This window comes from Dothidotthia symphoricarpi (genome assembly GCF_010015815.1).
Source record: "Dothidotthia symphoricarpi CBS 119687 unplaced genomic scaffold P153scaffold_24, whole genome shotgun sequence".
Taxonomy (NCBI): Eukaryota; Fungi; Ascomycota; class Dothideomycetes; order Pleosporales; family Dothidotthiaceae; genus Dothidotthia; species Dothidotthia symphoricarpi.
The window spans coordinates 504431-518961 of record NW_022985031.1 but is presented as its reverse complement, the minus strand read 5'-3'; the positions used below and the strand labels follow the sequence as shown (position 1 = coordinate 518961).

At 52.9% G+C, this 14531-nt stretch overlaps 5 protein-coding genes across 5 annotated transcripts; 3 read left to right on the top strand and 2 right to left on the bottom strand.

Moving 5' to 3' along the window:
* Positions 1 to 1312: 1312 nt before the first annotated feature.
* Positions 1313 to 2069, top strand: P153DRAFT_401341 (uncharacterized protein; the record flags this gene model as incomplete). The annotated part of the gene is made up of 3 exons (XM_033671899.1): positions 1313 to 1705; positions 1757 to 1864; positions 1956 to 2069. The coding sequence occupies 3 exons, from the start codon at positions 1313 to 1315 to the stop codon at positions 2067 to 2069; spliced, it is 615 nt and encodes a 204-aa protein (XP_033518647.1).
* Positions 2070 to 2570: 501 nt separating this feature from the next.
* P153DRAFT_379767 (uncharacterized protein) lies at positions 2571 to 5028 on the bottom strand (the record flags this gene model as incomplete). Its single annotated transcript, XM_033669885.1, has 4 exons — positions 2571 to 3483; positions 3550 to 4776; positions 4839 to 4875; positions 4932 to 5028. The coding sequence occupies 4 exons, from the start codon at positions 5026 to 5028 to the stop codon at positions 2571 to 2573; spliced, it is 2274 nt and encodes a 757-aa protein (XP_033518646.1).
* A 917-nt stretch (positions 5029 to 5945) lies between these two features.
* Positions 5946 to 7298, top strand: P153DRAFT_390803 (uncharacterized protein; the record flags this gene model as incomplete). Its single annotated transcript, XM_033670976.1, has 3 exons — positions 5946 to 6264; positions 6317 to 6555; positions 6603 to 7298. 3 exons carry the CDS (start codon positions 5946 to 5948, stop codon positions 7296 to 7298), a joined length of 1254 nt encoding a protein of 417 aa, XP_033518645.1.
* A 2586-nt stretch (positions 7299 to 9884) lies between these two features.
* P153DRAFT_411889 (uncharacterized protein) lies at positions 9885 to 10824 on the top strand (the record flags this gene model as incomplete). Its single annotated transcript, XM_033672095.1, has 3 exons — positions 9885 to 10045; positions 10089 to 10345; positions 10451 to 10824. The coding sequence occupies exons 1-3, from the start codon at positions 9933 to 9935 to the stop codon at positions 10822 to 10824; spliced, it is 744 nt and encodes a 247-aa protein (XP_033518644.1). The 5' UTR covers positions 9885 to 9932.
* Positions 10825 to 11379: 555 nt separating this feature from the next.
* Positions 11380 to 13436, bottom strand: P153DRAFT_426690 (MFS general substrate transporter). Its single transcript, XM_033672617.1, has 4 exons — positions 12996 to 13436; positions 12070 to 12938; positions 12011 to 12016; positions 11380 to 11910 (listed from the first exon to the last, which is right to left on the bottom strand). Exons 1-4 carry the CDS (start codon positions 13301 to 13303, stop codon positions 11579 to 11581), a joined length of 1515 nt encoding a protein of 504 aa, XP_033518643.1. The 5' UTR covers positions 13304 to 13436; the 3' UTR covers positions 11380 to 11578.
* Between the last annotated feature and the right edge of the window lie 1095 nt (positions 13437 to 14531).

The following is a 14531-nucleotide window of genomic DNA, read 5'->3' as shown; positions in this document are numbered from 1 at the left end:
CAGCTAAAAGCTACCCAAGACCTAACGTCTAACAAAACACGGGTGTTGTCAGGTGTCAGCCGGTAACGTTTATCATTATCCTCAAACCCACGGCTACAATTACCTACCACACCAGCCTCCCACGTATTGGGTTTGATATTTGCAGTCCTACTGTGCCGTTCGACAAGCCTGACGTTCTTGTTATATACCACCATGCTGGAATTACCTACCATGGCTCTGGGAAACTCGGGTTTCCCACATGGCTACGTGACGGCTGCAATAAATAAAGCTGGACAATATTGTTCAGTGGACTATAGATCAACGTTGGGTAGCTTGATTTCCGACACAATCAATATTCTGAGGGTTATGTGGATATAGAAAAGACTTCCATCCTTCGATAGCTGATCTCCAAACTCTAGTTGACCTTGGACCCATCCTTGTCAGTGAGGGAGCGCTGGAGGTTACTTATCTTTCCAGGCTGACCATCTGGTTGCTTCTCGCCCTACCGCAGTCCACATCTCGATCACGAATCACCAATGCCTAGACTTCTCACTATTGACGACCTTCCACGATATTGATGTCTGGAGATCTGCTCTACACGACTGAACAGTATAGGTTATAGTAACATGTACGAAAATGCCACAGACACGTAACGCCCTCAATCCCAAGCTACTCGGCGGAAAAGAACACATTCGTACATAAACTTTATCAATCATTTGCCTCACAGCGTTTTAAAAGACGTGGAGAGTTTCGCCGCTTACTTCAAATCCTTTATTGGTGATCCAATTCATTTTTCTTTCCACATGATGTGAATCTGGTAAATGGGAAAGTTTCGGTTTTTTGTTCGTCAGGAGTCTGCGACATACTTTCACTCCCGCCCGGCCACATTCTGGATTGACCTATAGGAAAAGCAAGCTGATTTCTTCCAGCTACGAAGAAATATCCTTATTTGAATAATCTTTTTCAGGTAGACATATTGGTGAGCTCTAGTTAACGACACATGAAGACACTATCATACATAGCTCAGATGGATGTTGTATAACACCAAAGTACCTCTGAATCAAGAACTCACATATCTCTACAACTACAGCATCTGTATACAAGTTGTAATCCATCTCCTCACCTCATTTCGCGCCGACACCGGAGCAGCGTTTGCGACTCACCTACACACTCACGGTGAAAGCGCGTCCCCCTGAAAAGAAAATCACCGTTACCACTTTCACCATCACGGCCCCACCCCAACCAGTATATAACCCGCTCCCCCAACCTCTTCCTCCCAACCTCTTCCTCCCACCACCTTCATCCCACCAACAACCAACAACACCACCACAAAATGAAGTTCTCCCTCCCCTTCCTCACGCTCCTCCCCCTCCTCCCCTTCACCTCCGCCTCCGCCCTGCCCCCCACCTCACTCACCCCCGCCTCCGCCCCGCCCCCCACAACGCAGTCCTGCACCGAAGGCACGACTAAATGCGCAGGCGGCAACCCGGGCGGCGCCGTCTTCATCTGCCACAACAACGCGTGGGACGTGCTAGTTGACTGCAGATCCAGCGAGCGGTGTGACAACAATCCCGCGCCGCATTGTACGTGGGGTTTTGCGAGGGGGGTTAGGGTGGCTAATCCTGAGGTGGATGTTATGGGGGTTGGTGGTAGGGACGTCGAAGGTGGTGAGGACAAAGACGAAAAGGATGCTGCTGAGCAGGACAAGACGGTTGTTGAAGGCGATGTACGTCCTCCTCCCTCACACCCTCCCACCGACTAACACCCCCTCCTACAGAACGACAATCCCCCGATCTCCCTCCTCGACCTCGCTATGCCCGCTGGTACTACGGCCGAAAACGCAGTGTGTCGCGGCTGCCAAGGTATCTTCCAGGCATGTCTTGAGGTGAGTCCCTCCATCATATGCCCCGATTTACCCCTCGCCCACCCACCCACCCAGTCATTCGTCCGTTCAGTATGCTAACAAATCCGCACAGGGCTGCAACTGGATGGGCCCCACCTGCGTCAACCGATGCAACGCGAAGGTCTGCCTGATGCCTATGATCTGGGGCCAGACGTGTAAGTCGTGGTGCAGGTGGCCGTGCTATTAGGCGGGGTGGATATTCGGTCTCCATTTGTCAGTCTGAAGGCTGAGGGTTTGATCGACGGGGTATATGCTATGCCGTTACGTTTGTGGCATGGCATGGCATGGCATGGCGTGCCCGGCTTCTGGGTACCTATGAGACGATGGGTTAAAGATGGAGATGGGATGTATGAACGGGGAGTGAAATGGTGTGTATGATGCAATCTGACTCCTGTCTCTCCTTGTCTTGGTACGTGATGTGATGTGATGTGATGTGATATGATACGGGGCTATGGATTGACATCTTGCATTGCCCATGTCTGACCGGAGTGGTGCGAAGGTACTCGCAGATAAAGTCAGAAGCCGTGTAGCAGGTAACGGTTCAACAGCGGGACTGTGACCACAAACCTCGGTGTAGTGCGGATGTTTTGTAAGATCTCATTCAATGTGCATTCGGTTGGCTCTTGCCATTCATCATTCACACTTGATTGTAGGAAACCCAACAACCCGAAACAAACACTAACATCACTCAAAACAGCATGCCCAGCCCATTCTGATCGTACCCGCCATCCACGCCAAACCCTTGCGCCGACCACCCCATATCCAGCGGCAGAAAGCCATTCCACAGCGCGGCCTCATCCGGCGGGCCCTGCAGCCCATTCCCATGCATTGCGAAATCGCTCACAGCACCCAAATCCGTCCAGCCAAAGTCGCCCATCTGCTCCGTGAGGGCCGGACTCTCGCCCGTGCCCACACTGCTCTGCTGCGGACTCTGCACGGCGGGGAACCCGTTGCCGTCGACGGGGACATTCGCGATGCTCGTGCCAGGGTGACGGAACGTCGAGCGCTCGCCACGTTTATCTTTGTGGGGCACTTTGGCCCAGAGGAGTTTGAGGAGCTGGCTGTATCTGCTGCCGGGGTGCTGGAAGCCGGCCTCGAAGCCGACGCTGCTGCGTTGGAGGCGTGTGACGGTTTCGTTGATCATGGCGCGGATGGCGCGGTCTTCGTCGGCGGAGATGACGCCTGTGCAGCGCGCGCGGTAGAGGAACACGCCGGCGTAGACAAGGTAGAGGAAGTAGCGTAGAGGCATGAAGCGTAGGGAGCGCTCGGGGTCGACGAAGTTGTTGACAGTTGTGAGGATGGCTTTGGCGGCGTCGAGACCTTCGTAGATGAAACGCGCGTCGCCAACTGCGCCGACGTTGTTCACGAAGACGCGCTGGGGTAAACCGGGCTTTTTGCCGAGTCCATCGGCGGGACCGTTGGTGGTGGGGAGGGCGCGGAGAACTGTGGCTTGGAAGGCGAAGGCGTTGGTGTACAGACGTAGGTAGTCGTATGAGATCAGCAAACAAGCTTTCAGTGGTGGTGAGCAGGTCAAGGTCCCCCAGACGCTCTTCCAACCATACGTTGCCGCACGAAAATCATCTATGTATTTGATATACGAGCTGATTCACGTATGGTTAGCATTCATATTCATAACAACCCTAATTACTACAATGATTATCACTTACCCGCTCATGTGGGAGCGAAAACTAGTGCTGGGATTGGAGTACAGCGTATCGTGAACACTACTGAACAGCTGCGTGAGTTCAAGATTGGCTTGGAAGATGGATGCGTAGTCTTCTTCATTTGGGTTCTGGGGCATCAGTGCGGGAAAGTCTTCACGTCGGAGGGTTGTCATGGGACCCGGGCCTCGAGACCAGAAAGCTTTTCCAATCCTGATGCTGACATGTCGGTCAGAAACATATGTGGCTGTCCAGACGAGCCGTTTGCGGTGGTGGTTGGGGTCTTTGCTTTGGTCCACGAATCGGAATGAGTACTGATCGAGGGCGAGGAAGTAAGCAATGCGCAGAGCAAGGCCGACATGCATCCAGGACTCCATTGACGACTCCTTGTTCTCCTCGCCCTTGCCAACTTTTACCGCACCACTCTGAGTGTAGGGTGCCCATTCTGCAAGGAGGAGCAGGGCTTCGACTGCTTCGATGTCGGCATCCCCTCCGGCGGCTAGGTTCGACACCAGACTCTTCATGTGCTCTGAACACGCCTCATAGATGTGGGGCTCCTCGACGAGATCTTTCGAAGCGACAAGCAGTATGGCCGTGAGGAGGTGCGGCTCCTTCTTGACCATGTCGGCCAGACGCGAGGTATCGAAGGCGTGCATTGGGGCTAGAGGGTAGTACGGATGGTACTGCTGGTGGTAGCGCACGAGCAACTCACACAGCGAGTGCACCGTGAGCACCCCCCGGTCCAGCAGAGGATATGAAAAGGACAGTGGAGGAGCAAGCATGGTCGTGGACGCGCCTGGTTGTCCGATGCTGTTGCCATTGCTGATGCCGTGGAGCTCCTCGTTGGAGCTCGTCTCGCCGGCGACTCTTGCAAGTATGCCCAACGCGTCCGACGGGTTCTGCAGGTTGGAGAAGGGCAGCTCGTCCGTGTTGGAGGAGTCGGACTGCGCGGCCTGGCCGTCTTGGTCAAAGGGCTGCTGGGTATCGTGGCCGAATTGGTGCTGTACGTGCTGTGCGCCGACCTCTTGCGACCAGGTTCCGAGGTTTCCCTGTGTGTGGAAGCTGTCGTCGTCTGCCCCCGTCGCTGTCAGAGGCGGCAGAGTCTGTGAGTGTGATCGGGCATCGTCTACGCGCTTCTTGCGTACGCGCCGTCCGCCGCGGTTACTCCCTCCCAAGACGCACTCGAGGTTGTCGCGCTTGCATCGCAGACATGGTATCGAGCCGTCGTTGTCTCTGGCGCGTCGGTGTTAGCTTACGATTCGCGGCGCAATCGACTCGAGGCTACTACTACTCACAGCAGACACCGGCTCTTTCTTTTCCTGCAACTAAGGCCTGCGCAACGCCATCAGAACACTCGACGCAGCATGTCACAATCAGACACAACGCACATGCACGGTTGGCTCGTTTGCTCTTTAGCGAGTCATTATCCTGGTTTTCGGCTATCTCTGCGTCAACCACATGTGGGCGTGGAGAGTTCGTCTCCATGCCGCATTGTTGTGCTGTTGGATGAGTGAGTTCGGTGAATGAGTCTCAGTGGCCGGCCTGGGTGGCTTGGGGAAAATGCGGGGGCGGCAATTGCGCCAAAAGCCGCCGCAAAGCTGCGCGACCACCAACCTCCAAACTCCATCTCTGCTCCCACTTGCATCAGACGTGGGGAGATCGACAGGCTGGATTCATCCGACATTGATTAATCCCTGACAATGTAGTCGTCGCACAGTACCTTCCTGATCGACTTTGCAACTCGCCCCCTTGAGACTAGCGGCGTTGATCAAGTCTTCAACTTCTTTGACATTTGCGGTCGTTCACGTCTCTCGGTCACTAGCCTCGACACCCTCTTGTCTCTCCATGCACCGCAATGGTCTTCCCACGGCCATCACACGGCCCTCCCACGGCTTAATCTAGGCCCTGGACACCAGAATGGAAGGTCGACTTGCCGTCCAATCACAAAGCCAGGACATACAAGACCGCTTCTTCTCGAAACACACCATCAACCCATGACCAGTCGTAATCGCCATGCTAGACATTGCTCCAAACTCACAGTTGCCTATTCCGTGCTGATTGACGGTCGGACCACCAGTGCCCCTGTCAATCTCTTCATGCTGTGGGGTAAGCCTTCTGGAATGAAGCTTATCGTCGCCCTCTTTATATTAAAAGTCTTGACCACCGACGCACTGGACCTCTGAGCTTCCTTGGTTGGCATTTCTCCGTTGCTTGTTAGGACGCAACGGGCAGGTGCAATCATCTACGACGAGACGCTACCTGAGTACGACAACCCTCCAGACTGTGTACGTTGGCCAGCTTTGGTTTGTGGCACTTAAACAATGTATAAATGAAAGGGAGGTCGACATGTAATTCCACCTCACTCATCGGTCTTGCGCATTCATTTACTGTCGTTCTTCACCATGAAGCTCCTCAGTGTCGCCCTCGCCTCTCTGGGCCTTGCCTCAGCGGCCTCTGTCACAAAGAAGATCAGCTACGATGACTGGAAAGTGTACCGAGTCAACGTCGGCTCCGACACCGCCAAGTTTGGCAAGGTCGTGAGCAAGCTACAGCTGGAGACGTGGAAGGGCAAGCCGGCGACCAGCGACGTTGTCGATGTCATGGTGCCACCCTCGCAAATTTCGGATTTCGAGGCATCCACCAGCGATATCGAGACCAAGATTATGCACGAAAATCTCGGTCTTTCTATTGCTGACGAACAGGGCTTTGAGGTCTATGCTGGTGGGGAATCCTCAAACGAACGCATCTTACAATCCACTAACGAGCATGCTAGCTGGCCTTGCCCCCAACAGCACGTGGTTCAACTCGTACCATACAATTGCTGACCACATGCAATGGGTTACGGATCTTGCGGCTGCATACCCCAAGAACTCTGAAGTGATCTCCGCCGGCAAGTCTGTCGAGGGGCGGGACATCAAGGGCATCCACATCTGGGGCAGTGGAGGCAAGGGATCGAAGAAGGGCGTTGTCTGGCACGGAACCGTCCATGCACGAGAATGGATCACCACCATGGTATGCATCCTCTTCCAACCTTAAAAGTTTGCACTAACGCATCCCAGGTCGTCGAATACGCAGCCTACCAGCTCCTCTCCTCCACTGACGCTACCACCGCCGCCTTCAAGGACAAGTACGACTTCTACATCTTCCCCATTGTAAACCCAGACGGCTTCGCCTTCACGCAGACCAACGACCGTCTGTGGCGCAAGAACCGCCAGACCACACCAACAGCCAGCTGCATCGGCCGTGACATCAACCGAAACTGGCCCAACCACTGGGACCAGCGCGCCGGAGCCAGCACCGCCCCCTGCGACCAGGACTACAAGGGTCCGTCGTCCACCGACGGCGTCGAGACCAAGGCGCTCAAGGCGCAGCTCGACAGCATCGCCGCAGGCAAGGGCATCCAGCTCTACATGGACATCCACTCGTACTCGCAGCTCTGGATGTACCCATACGGTTACACCTGCTCCGGCGTTGTCCCCCTGTCCGCGCAGTACCAGAGCCTGACCAAGGGCGCTATTGCCGCCGTCAAGGCTGTGCACGGAACCACATTCACCGGAGGACCCATCTGCTCGACCATCTACCAGGTCAGCGGCTCCAGTGTGGATTACGCGTCGGAGAATGCAAAGGCGACGTTCTCGATGACGGTCGAGCTCAGGGACACGGGCACGTACGGCTTCGTACTGCCTGCTGCGCAGATCCTGCCCAGTGGAGAGGAGATGTGGGCCGGTCTCGCGTACGTGCTGAAGAACATGTAGGCGTGGGTGTGTAAGCGGGGATATGTAGGCGGGGTAGACACAGTTCCAAGCGAGTAGAATGAAATGAATCTCGCATCATGAATAGCAATAGACATGCTTGAATAATTCGAATCGCGCAATGAGGAAATGGTGCGAGTGATAAGATGGGATGTAGAGAGTGTTGTCAATTTTGACTCGATTGTGGCAAGCAAGGCTGGTCACTTTGAGAACAAGAGGTAGGAGATGCATCGTGGTTTGGTGGTCGTGAGTAGTGCGAATTATCGAAACGAAACAATGGAAGCACATGTCCATGCACGACTTGACGACGTTCTATTGCTTCCCAAGAAACCATGTGCCAACCCAGAATCTAGCGTCCAGTCACCGGACATTGCATACAGTCATCAAATTCCATAAAGCTCATCCTCGTTCCCACACACTCCATCCACAAACACCCACCCACACGCTCCGATCTCTGCTGCAATCGCACAAGATCCGAATCTCGCCAGTGCAGCCGCATACTCCCGCTCATCCCCTTCGTCTATAGAAAAACGCCATCTTGATCAAATCGTACATGCAGTGCTATCAGCCGAGCCATTTAGTGAACGTCAAGTGTCACAGTACTCACCTAAAATCGCTGTCCTTGTCAAGCTTGACGCCGATCATGTGCATTTCGCCCTCTGTGAAGGGGCGGTCGATGTCTTCGTCGTAGTTCTTCCACCGGGAGAGGGGGAAGTTGACGAGCTGGTCGATGAAGAGGTGGTCGCATTTGAGCTCGAGGCAGTATTCTGTCATGGCGGAGCAGAGGAGGTGGAGGCGGGTGGCGAAGTCGTCGGAGTCGTCGCTTTGGTTGTTGGTGTTGTTGGAGCGCTGGTCGTCATCGTCGCCAGGGCCGTCATCATGCGACTGTTGAGATGTTTTGGGCATGGCTCGTTCTGCCATCCTCATGACCTGTTGGATGAACAGCTGACGCTTGTGCTCTGGTACGTACTTTGCCGATTCCAAGAGAGCATCCACGTCGCTTTGGAGATCGGTAGCGGGCTTCTTGGGAACGATGACCATGATCGTGTCTTCGTCGTCTCCTGCGTCCTCGCTGTCATCCACATCGTAATCGGTTCCTTCTTCGTCAGAGGTGGCTTCGCCATCCAGGTCCAAAACCTCGTTGTCGGGATCAAGATACTCGATCTCGTTGTAGAGTTCGTCCTCTTTGTTTGGGATAATAATCTCCTCGGTATATATTCCCCTTCGTTCACGTAAGTTTGTTCCAAGTATATATTTCCAACTTTCGGGCCACTCGATCTTAAGTAAGTGATTCCTGGAATGGAGGGTTCCCCAGAACCAAGAGGTCTTTGTAATGTCGAGAATCGCTTGAGCCCAGGTTTGAGTTGCGTCGAATTTCGTTGGATGCGTATATCAGTCAGTCTCTGGATTCGCCAGGCGCGCTTCCTTCTGTCTTCTTTTCCGAGGATAAGCCCCATTGGCAATATTCCTTCTCCCCAGTTACCTGATAGTATCATGGTTAGTGGGGAACTTTTCGCCGCTGGATTTGGAGGGTCGGTATCCATTGTCATAACACCTATCTTCAGTTTGAGGTCTGCCTCGCTTTGGACAAGTAGTGGACATGCTGTTTGGTACGTCAGTCACGACATCGGAAACACGGAACGGTGTGGAGGACAACATACATGCCAAATCTCGTACTGTGGAAGGTTATGCTTCCATGTATCCGCCAAACCTGGCCGCAAAGTATGGTTCGTCCACCTCAAAACGTATTGAAGCCATTCAAAGGCAAAGTGGCAGATGAATTGCACTTGAGAGGAAGCACAACATTTGCGGAGAAAAACATGGGCTGGTCGTCTTGATGTTCTATATAAGAACATGTTGTAGAGGGGAGGTAGTAGAAAAAACGTTTCGCTAGTAATCAGGAAAACTTGAATACATCGTCGCAGAGGGAGGGTCTTCAATCTGCCAATGACTTGAGATGTCAGATAACAACGTTGCGCTTGAAATAGACCGGAGCGATCTTACCTTTCGAAGCTGTGGGATGGTATTGCCTTTCGCGAGAATGACTTCTCTTTATGCGTCGCCCGATCTTCTATCTACGTCGAGCCTTTGCGTAGCAAGTGTGTCTTTCCTGTGTAGTCACACTATTTGTCGCAGTCACAAAGAGATTTCTTTGCGTGCGTGCCGCAAAAGCCCGCGTTCAGATTATTGTTGCGTAACAAGCGCGTTTTCTTGGTGTTATCGCGCTGTCGCAATCACACGGTTTGCGCTTCTTGCCTCCTGCAAACGGCAATTTGATAGCGGCTGATGGTATGCTCCAGTGGAGTTGACAACTGGTGGTCAAGTTGTTTGCAGCAAGCTATTGTATGACAGATCGAATTCAAGTGAGGGAAAGCTCGGTAGTGGCCTGAGCGTTTGCTGGTTGTTATAGAGTGAGAGGCCAAGCTTGAGACTCAACAATCAAGTCAGGATGTTCTTTCCAAGCGGGCCTTTGTAAATCAGTGCAAAGTGAAATGGAAAACTATGTACCAGCCTGGTTGGGGCTTGGCATAGGCCGCAGTTCAAGCGTTTGTCGACTCCTAAAATGTTCGCTCACCAAACAACCTGTCGACTACACCACCTCCGCTTCACCCCACATAATAAACTACGCGGACGAGGATGTCAAATCCAACAACGGGAAGACCATACCAGAAGCAATACGAAGAAGCCGAAGCACTGTTCAACGATAGCACACTGGAGCAATGTATCGCCAGCGCGAAGAAGAACCTCGAGTAATATTCCCGCTCTGATAGTAACACGATACTGATAATCTAGTGACCCCACTCTTCCTCCGTACTACTTCATCAAGAACTCCATACTCATCGCCTGCGCTCTAGATGATTGGGATGAGGCAGACCCTTGGAGGGTCTCCGCTGAAATGGTGTATCGCAGAAGCCTTGATGAAGCTCAGAAAAGCAAAGATGTGAACTCTTTAGATGCACTGGAAGTACTAAAGACGCAATTGGATGAGTTGAACATGTTCAGGATGGAGGATCTTACTGGACTGACCCCTTCATTGATCGACGGCAGCAGTGACATCTACGCCGAGATGGACAGGGCCGATGCGGCTGCAGCGGCGTTGGAGGCGGAAGGTTTCGATTACGCCACTGACTCCGATCTCGAAGATTCCACGGCAGTCGCTATGTCGGAGTTGGAGATAGATGACACGGCCGGGCTGGATCTCGAGGATTCTGCAGCAGTCGCCATGGCAGAGAACGAAGATGAAGTTGAGGCAGACAGCATGGACACATCAACTATCTGTCAGACGCCTACCATCATCGTCGTTCCACACGCTGAGGGCGGTCAACCCTCGCCCGTGGCGGATACGAAGAAAGTTACCCGCAAGAAGAGCTTCAAGATGAGCAAAGGCGGCGCCTACCACGCCCATCAGTTCTCAAAGTCAAGAGGACATGCAGCCGAGCCGCGCGCAAGCATTTTGAATATCGACTGGGCTCCGCGAGGCGGTACGCCCCCAGATGACAAGAACATGGACTATGCTCCTCGCAAGTGAGAGCATAGCAACGCGTGTGTGTATTCACCAAACTTACGTACGAGCTATGTCTCTTTAGAGGGTTGATAGGCGAGTGGCTGACTTGAGCAGGTCGACTGGACACGAACGGTGTTTTCCTTCCCAACTTGTACAATCGGAGTCAGAATCACAGCGTTATCTGGCAAGTCCTCGATCACTGATGTATGAGACCGTGGCGAAAGCGTCATCTCGTAACAGATCTTCATGCGCTTAGTGGGTAATAGCTGACGCTTATCCGGTAGAAGGGGCAATTCAATACAAGTCTTCACATAGTACTTCTTGACCATGTCCGTTTTCTCACACTCTATCTGCTCCACCTTTCCCCTACACCCGGTGACTCTATCCAATTCCCTACCGACACTAATCTTTTCTGCAAGCTAGCGTCTTACAAAACGCTCACAGCCTCATCTTTCTTCCAAAGTGGCTAGGTATGACATTGTCATCGGGTTGGGCATTCAAGATTTCTACAGAACTTAACCTTGCTCAGCGTGCCTCGAACATCAGTAATAAATAGAGACCTCGATGTGGATATTTGAAATGTCATTCGTAAATCGTTCGACTAAGATATATGGCATGGGTATGTGAAAGGTCGTGTATATACAAACTCCTCCCGACCCAGAGAAGTCTAGAAGCAGATAAAAACCCGCACAATATCTCAAGATATCCAGGTATCAATGACTGTTCCATTTCTCCTATCTGAACAACGCCATACCATGTGGTCGTAGCATCATGCATTCTACCTCTTGTTCTCAAAATGGCCAGCCTCGGCATCCTTGGTGGCGACAATGGAGTCAAAGTCGACGGTGCCCTCCTGGAGACCGACGTGGGAATCAGAGTACGCGTCAAGCTCCTTAGCCCGGAAGGCGTTGAGGTAAATGGGGTAAGACCATGCGATAGCGTAGAAGATTAAAGGAATGCACATGGCGTGCCTCGTGCCAATTTTATCGGCAACGTTCCCGAGAATGGCAGGCCCAACGGCGCCACCGCAGACGGCGGAGACGAGGAAGGAAGCGCCGCGCTTGGTGTGACGTCCGAGTCCGCGAAGTGTGATGGCGAAGATGAGGGGAACTGCGTAGTGAGTCAGCATGTCAATTGGAAGTGGATTGTGAATTAGGACTGGATTTTCGTCTTCACGTGACGCGGTCCATCACTTTGGGACGGAACTTACAGATACCTATGAAAAATGTTAGTAAAAGTTTCATGGATAGGGAGTAGGATTTGGTTCACATGATTCGCAGAAAAGCACGATAAAAAGCATGCTGATTCCGCCCCAGTTGGCACGATCAGCGCCGCCGGTGTTGGTGCCAATGGCCGCCGAAATGAAGATCATTATGCCCGTCTGGAAGATGAGCAGCACGATACGTGGCTTTCCTCCATAGTACATCAGACCAGCGGCAGCGAAGCGACCGATTGCAAAGAGAGCTTGGGCAATTGCGTAGAATTCGGAACCCTTCTGATGGGCCGTGGTGGTGTCCAAGTCTGGACGGGCCTGGAGGAAGTAATTGATGAAGTAAGCAGCAACACCGACCTGACCGGCAACGTAGGAGAACTGGGCGGCAGTACCCCAGAAGAGTCTGTATTGCTTCCTGAGCGGCTTGTCGACGTAGCCGGTGGCGCCGGTGGTCATCTCAGCCTGATCGGCCATGTCGGAGTCCGTGATTTCCGGAATGGGAGCGAAGAAGAAGATGACGGCGAGGATAGCGACGAAACCAGCAATGCCGAGATAGACATACTGAACGGCTTCGAGAGACTTTCCATCCGCACCCACATTCTTGAAAATGACGTAGGAGGCAAGAACGGGAGCGACGACAGAGCCAACAGCCTGAATGGACTGGGAGAGCTCGAGACGGAACTCAGACCACTTGGGGGGACCGCAGACAGCAATGTATGGGTTGGCCGAAGTCTCGAGTGTTGACAAGCCGGATCCAGCGATGAACATGGAACCGCAGAAGCCGGGGAAGCTGCGGTAGACAGCTGAGGGCCAGAACATCAGTGCTCCCACACAGTAGATGGAGAGACCGAGGATGAAGGTGTATCGGTAGCCGAACCGACGAAGGAACCATCCAGAGTAGGTCAGAGGACCAATGAAGTAGGCGCTGCATAACATGTCAGAACGGCAGTCGAAGGAAGATCAAGAAGTGACTAAGACGTACCCAAAGTAAGCTCCCTGCAGACCTGAGGACATTCCCTGGCTGATGTCCAAGGCGACTTGGAAACGTGCATTCAAGACATCGAGTAAACCGTACGCGAAACCCCAGCAGAAGAAGAGAGTTGTGACTAGGCAAACTGGGATGATAGATTGACGAGCGGTGATCTGGCTGGCACCGGTAACGACACGGTTGTCAACGCTTTTGCGTCGTCGATCCTCAGCGATGACTTCAACGGCAGAGGGACGACGACCCTGCTGCTCATGGACCTGGTCCAGAGTAGGCTCCTGAGAGCCTCCGAGTCCAAACACCATATTGGAGTGGTGTGTGGCAAAGTGATTGGAGAAAGAGCAGTGGTTATCAGTTCAATGAAGAACGTGAAGTACAGGCTGAACCCCAGATATGCGAAAAGCTGGAGAAGCGTGGAGCTGATGATTTACAAGACGGGCTTGCGCATCACAATATATCCTTCTCCAGGTTCCTGGTACTAACAGCCTGTGCCATCCAGACCCAAAAGCCAAGGTCGACTTTCTGTAGTGCATCACTAGTTGCTGGTTGAAGCGCTGCTGCTAGGTAGGCATGCCTTCACTACTGCATCCCCAGCATCTGTATCCGCAAATTCTCTCAAAGAAGCTTTACGATTGGCTACATGATCCTCGGACGCATCCTAGCTCCCAGGTCAAACCGACATGACGCCGGTAATCCTTGCTATATCGGAAGCTATGTCCAATCATTGAAACTCCGATATCTCACTAACAGAGCACATGCATAGGACCCCGGGTTCGCCCCACAGTGTCGTTGAGCCTCACGTTGAACGAGTTTTTCGGTATGGGGCTCCGCAGCAATCTCCATGACAGACTAGTCAACCCCGTGGAGAAAACCGATAGGTATGGACAATCCACACGTGGGGCAGCTGACGGCAGAAATTTCACGACTCCTTTGCCTCAGAAACAAAAACGCAACCCCCTCTCGATCGTCAAAGATCTGCGCTCAGATATGATGTATGCACACGATCCGATCAGCAACTCCCAAGAAAGACATGTTGGGCTTGAAGCAACCCAAGCCGACTTTTGCTAGCCGACGAGCAGCCTTCGACGACTGCGGCGGCCGCTAATCAAAGACGTGGTAGCTTGGCATAAACGGGAGTGTCTGTGCGCAGCCTGTAGCGCGGCTACTGGTGTCTAGCCGTGCTGTTGTCGACGAATACTTGGGAGAATGTTGAGGCCCTTGTTACGTGATATTTCTGTAAACCTAGATATTGGATCATGGCCAGACGACGAACACGAAGCTGGCTCTTGCGCGAAAGCGGGTGAAGGCGCAGGCGGCTTTCCCAACGCAAAGACAGAAATGCCGCAGGGTTGATCTAACTATCTTCGCCACTTTGTGTATCCATGTTAGGTGTGTCTCAGCAACGAATCAGGGATGTGTCGCAGGCGAGGATACTTGGCATTTTGTATGATTGTAGCTTGTCTTGACTTCCCCTCTGCATCTTGAACACGATCAAAACTCGAAACGCTGATCGCTGTCAGATGGCCATCTAAG

Bases quoted from the DNA above. Each gene is read 5' to 3' on its own strand.
- P153DRAFT_426690 (XM_033672617.1), bottom strand. From the start codon at position 13,303: ATGGTGTTTGGACTCGGAGGCTCTCAGGAGCCTACTCTGGACCAGGTC. The intron at 12,939-12,995 runs GTACGTCTTAGT...CATGTTATGCAG, and splicing joins CTGCAGGGAGCTTACTTTGG to CGCCTACTTCATTGGTCCTC.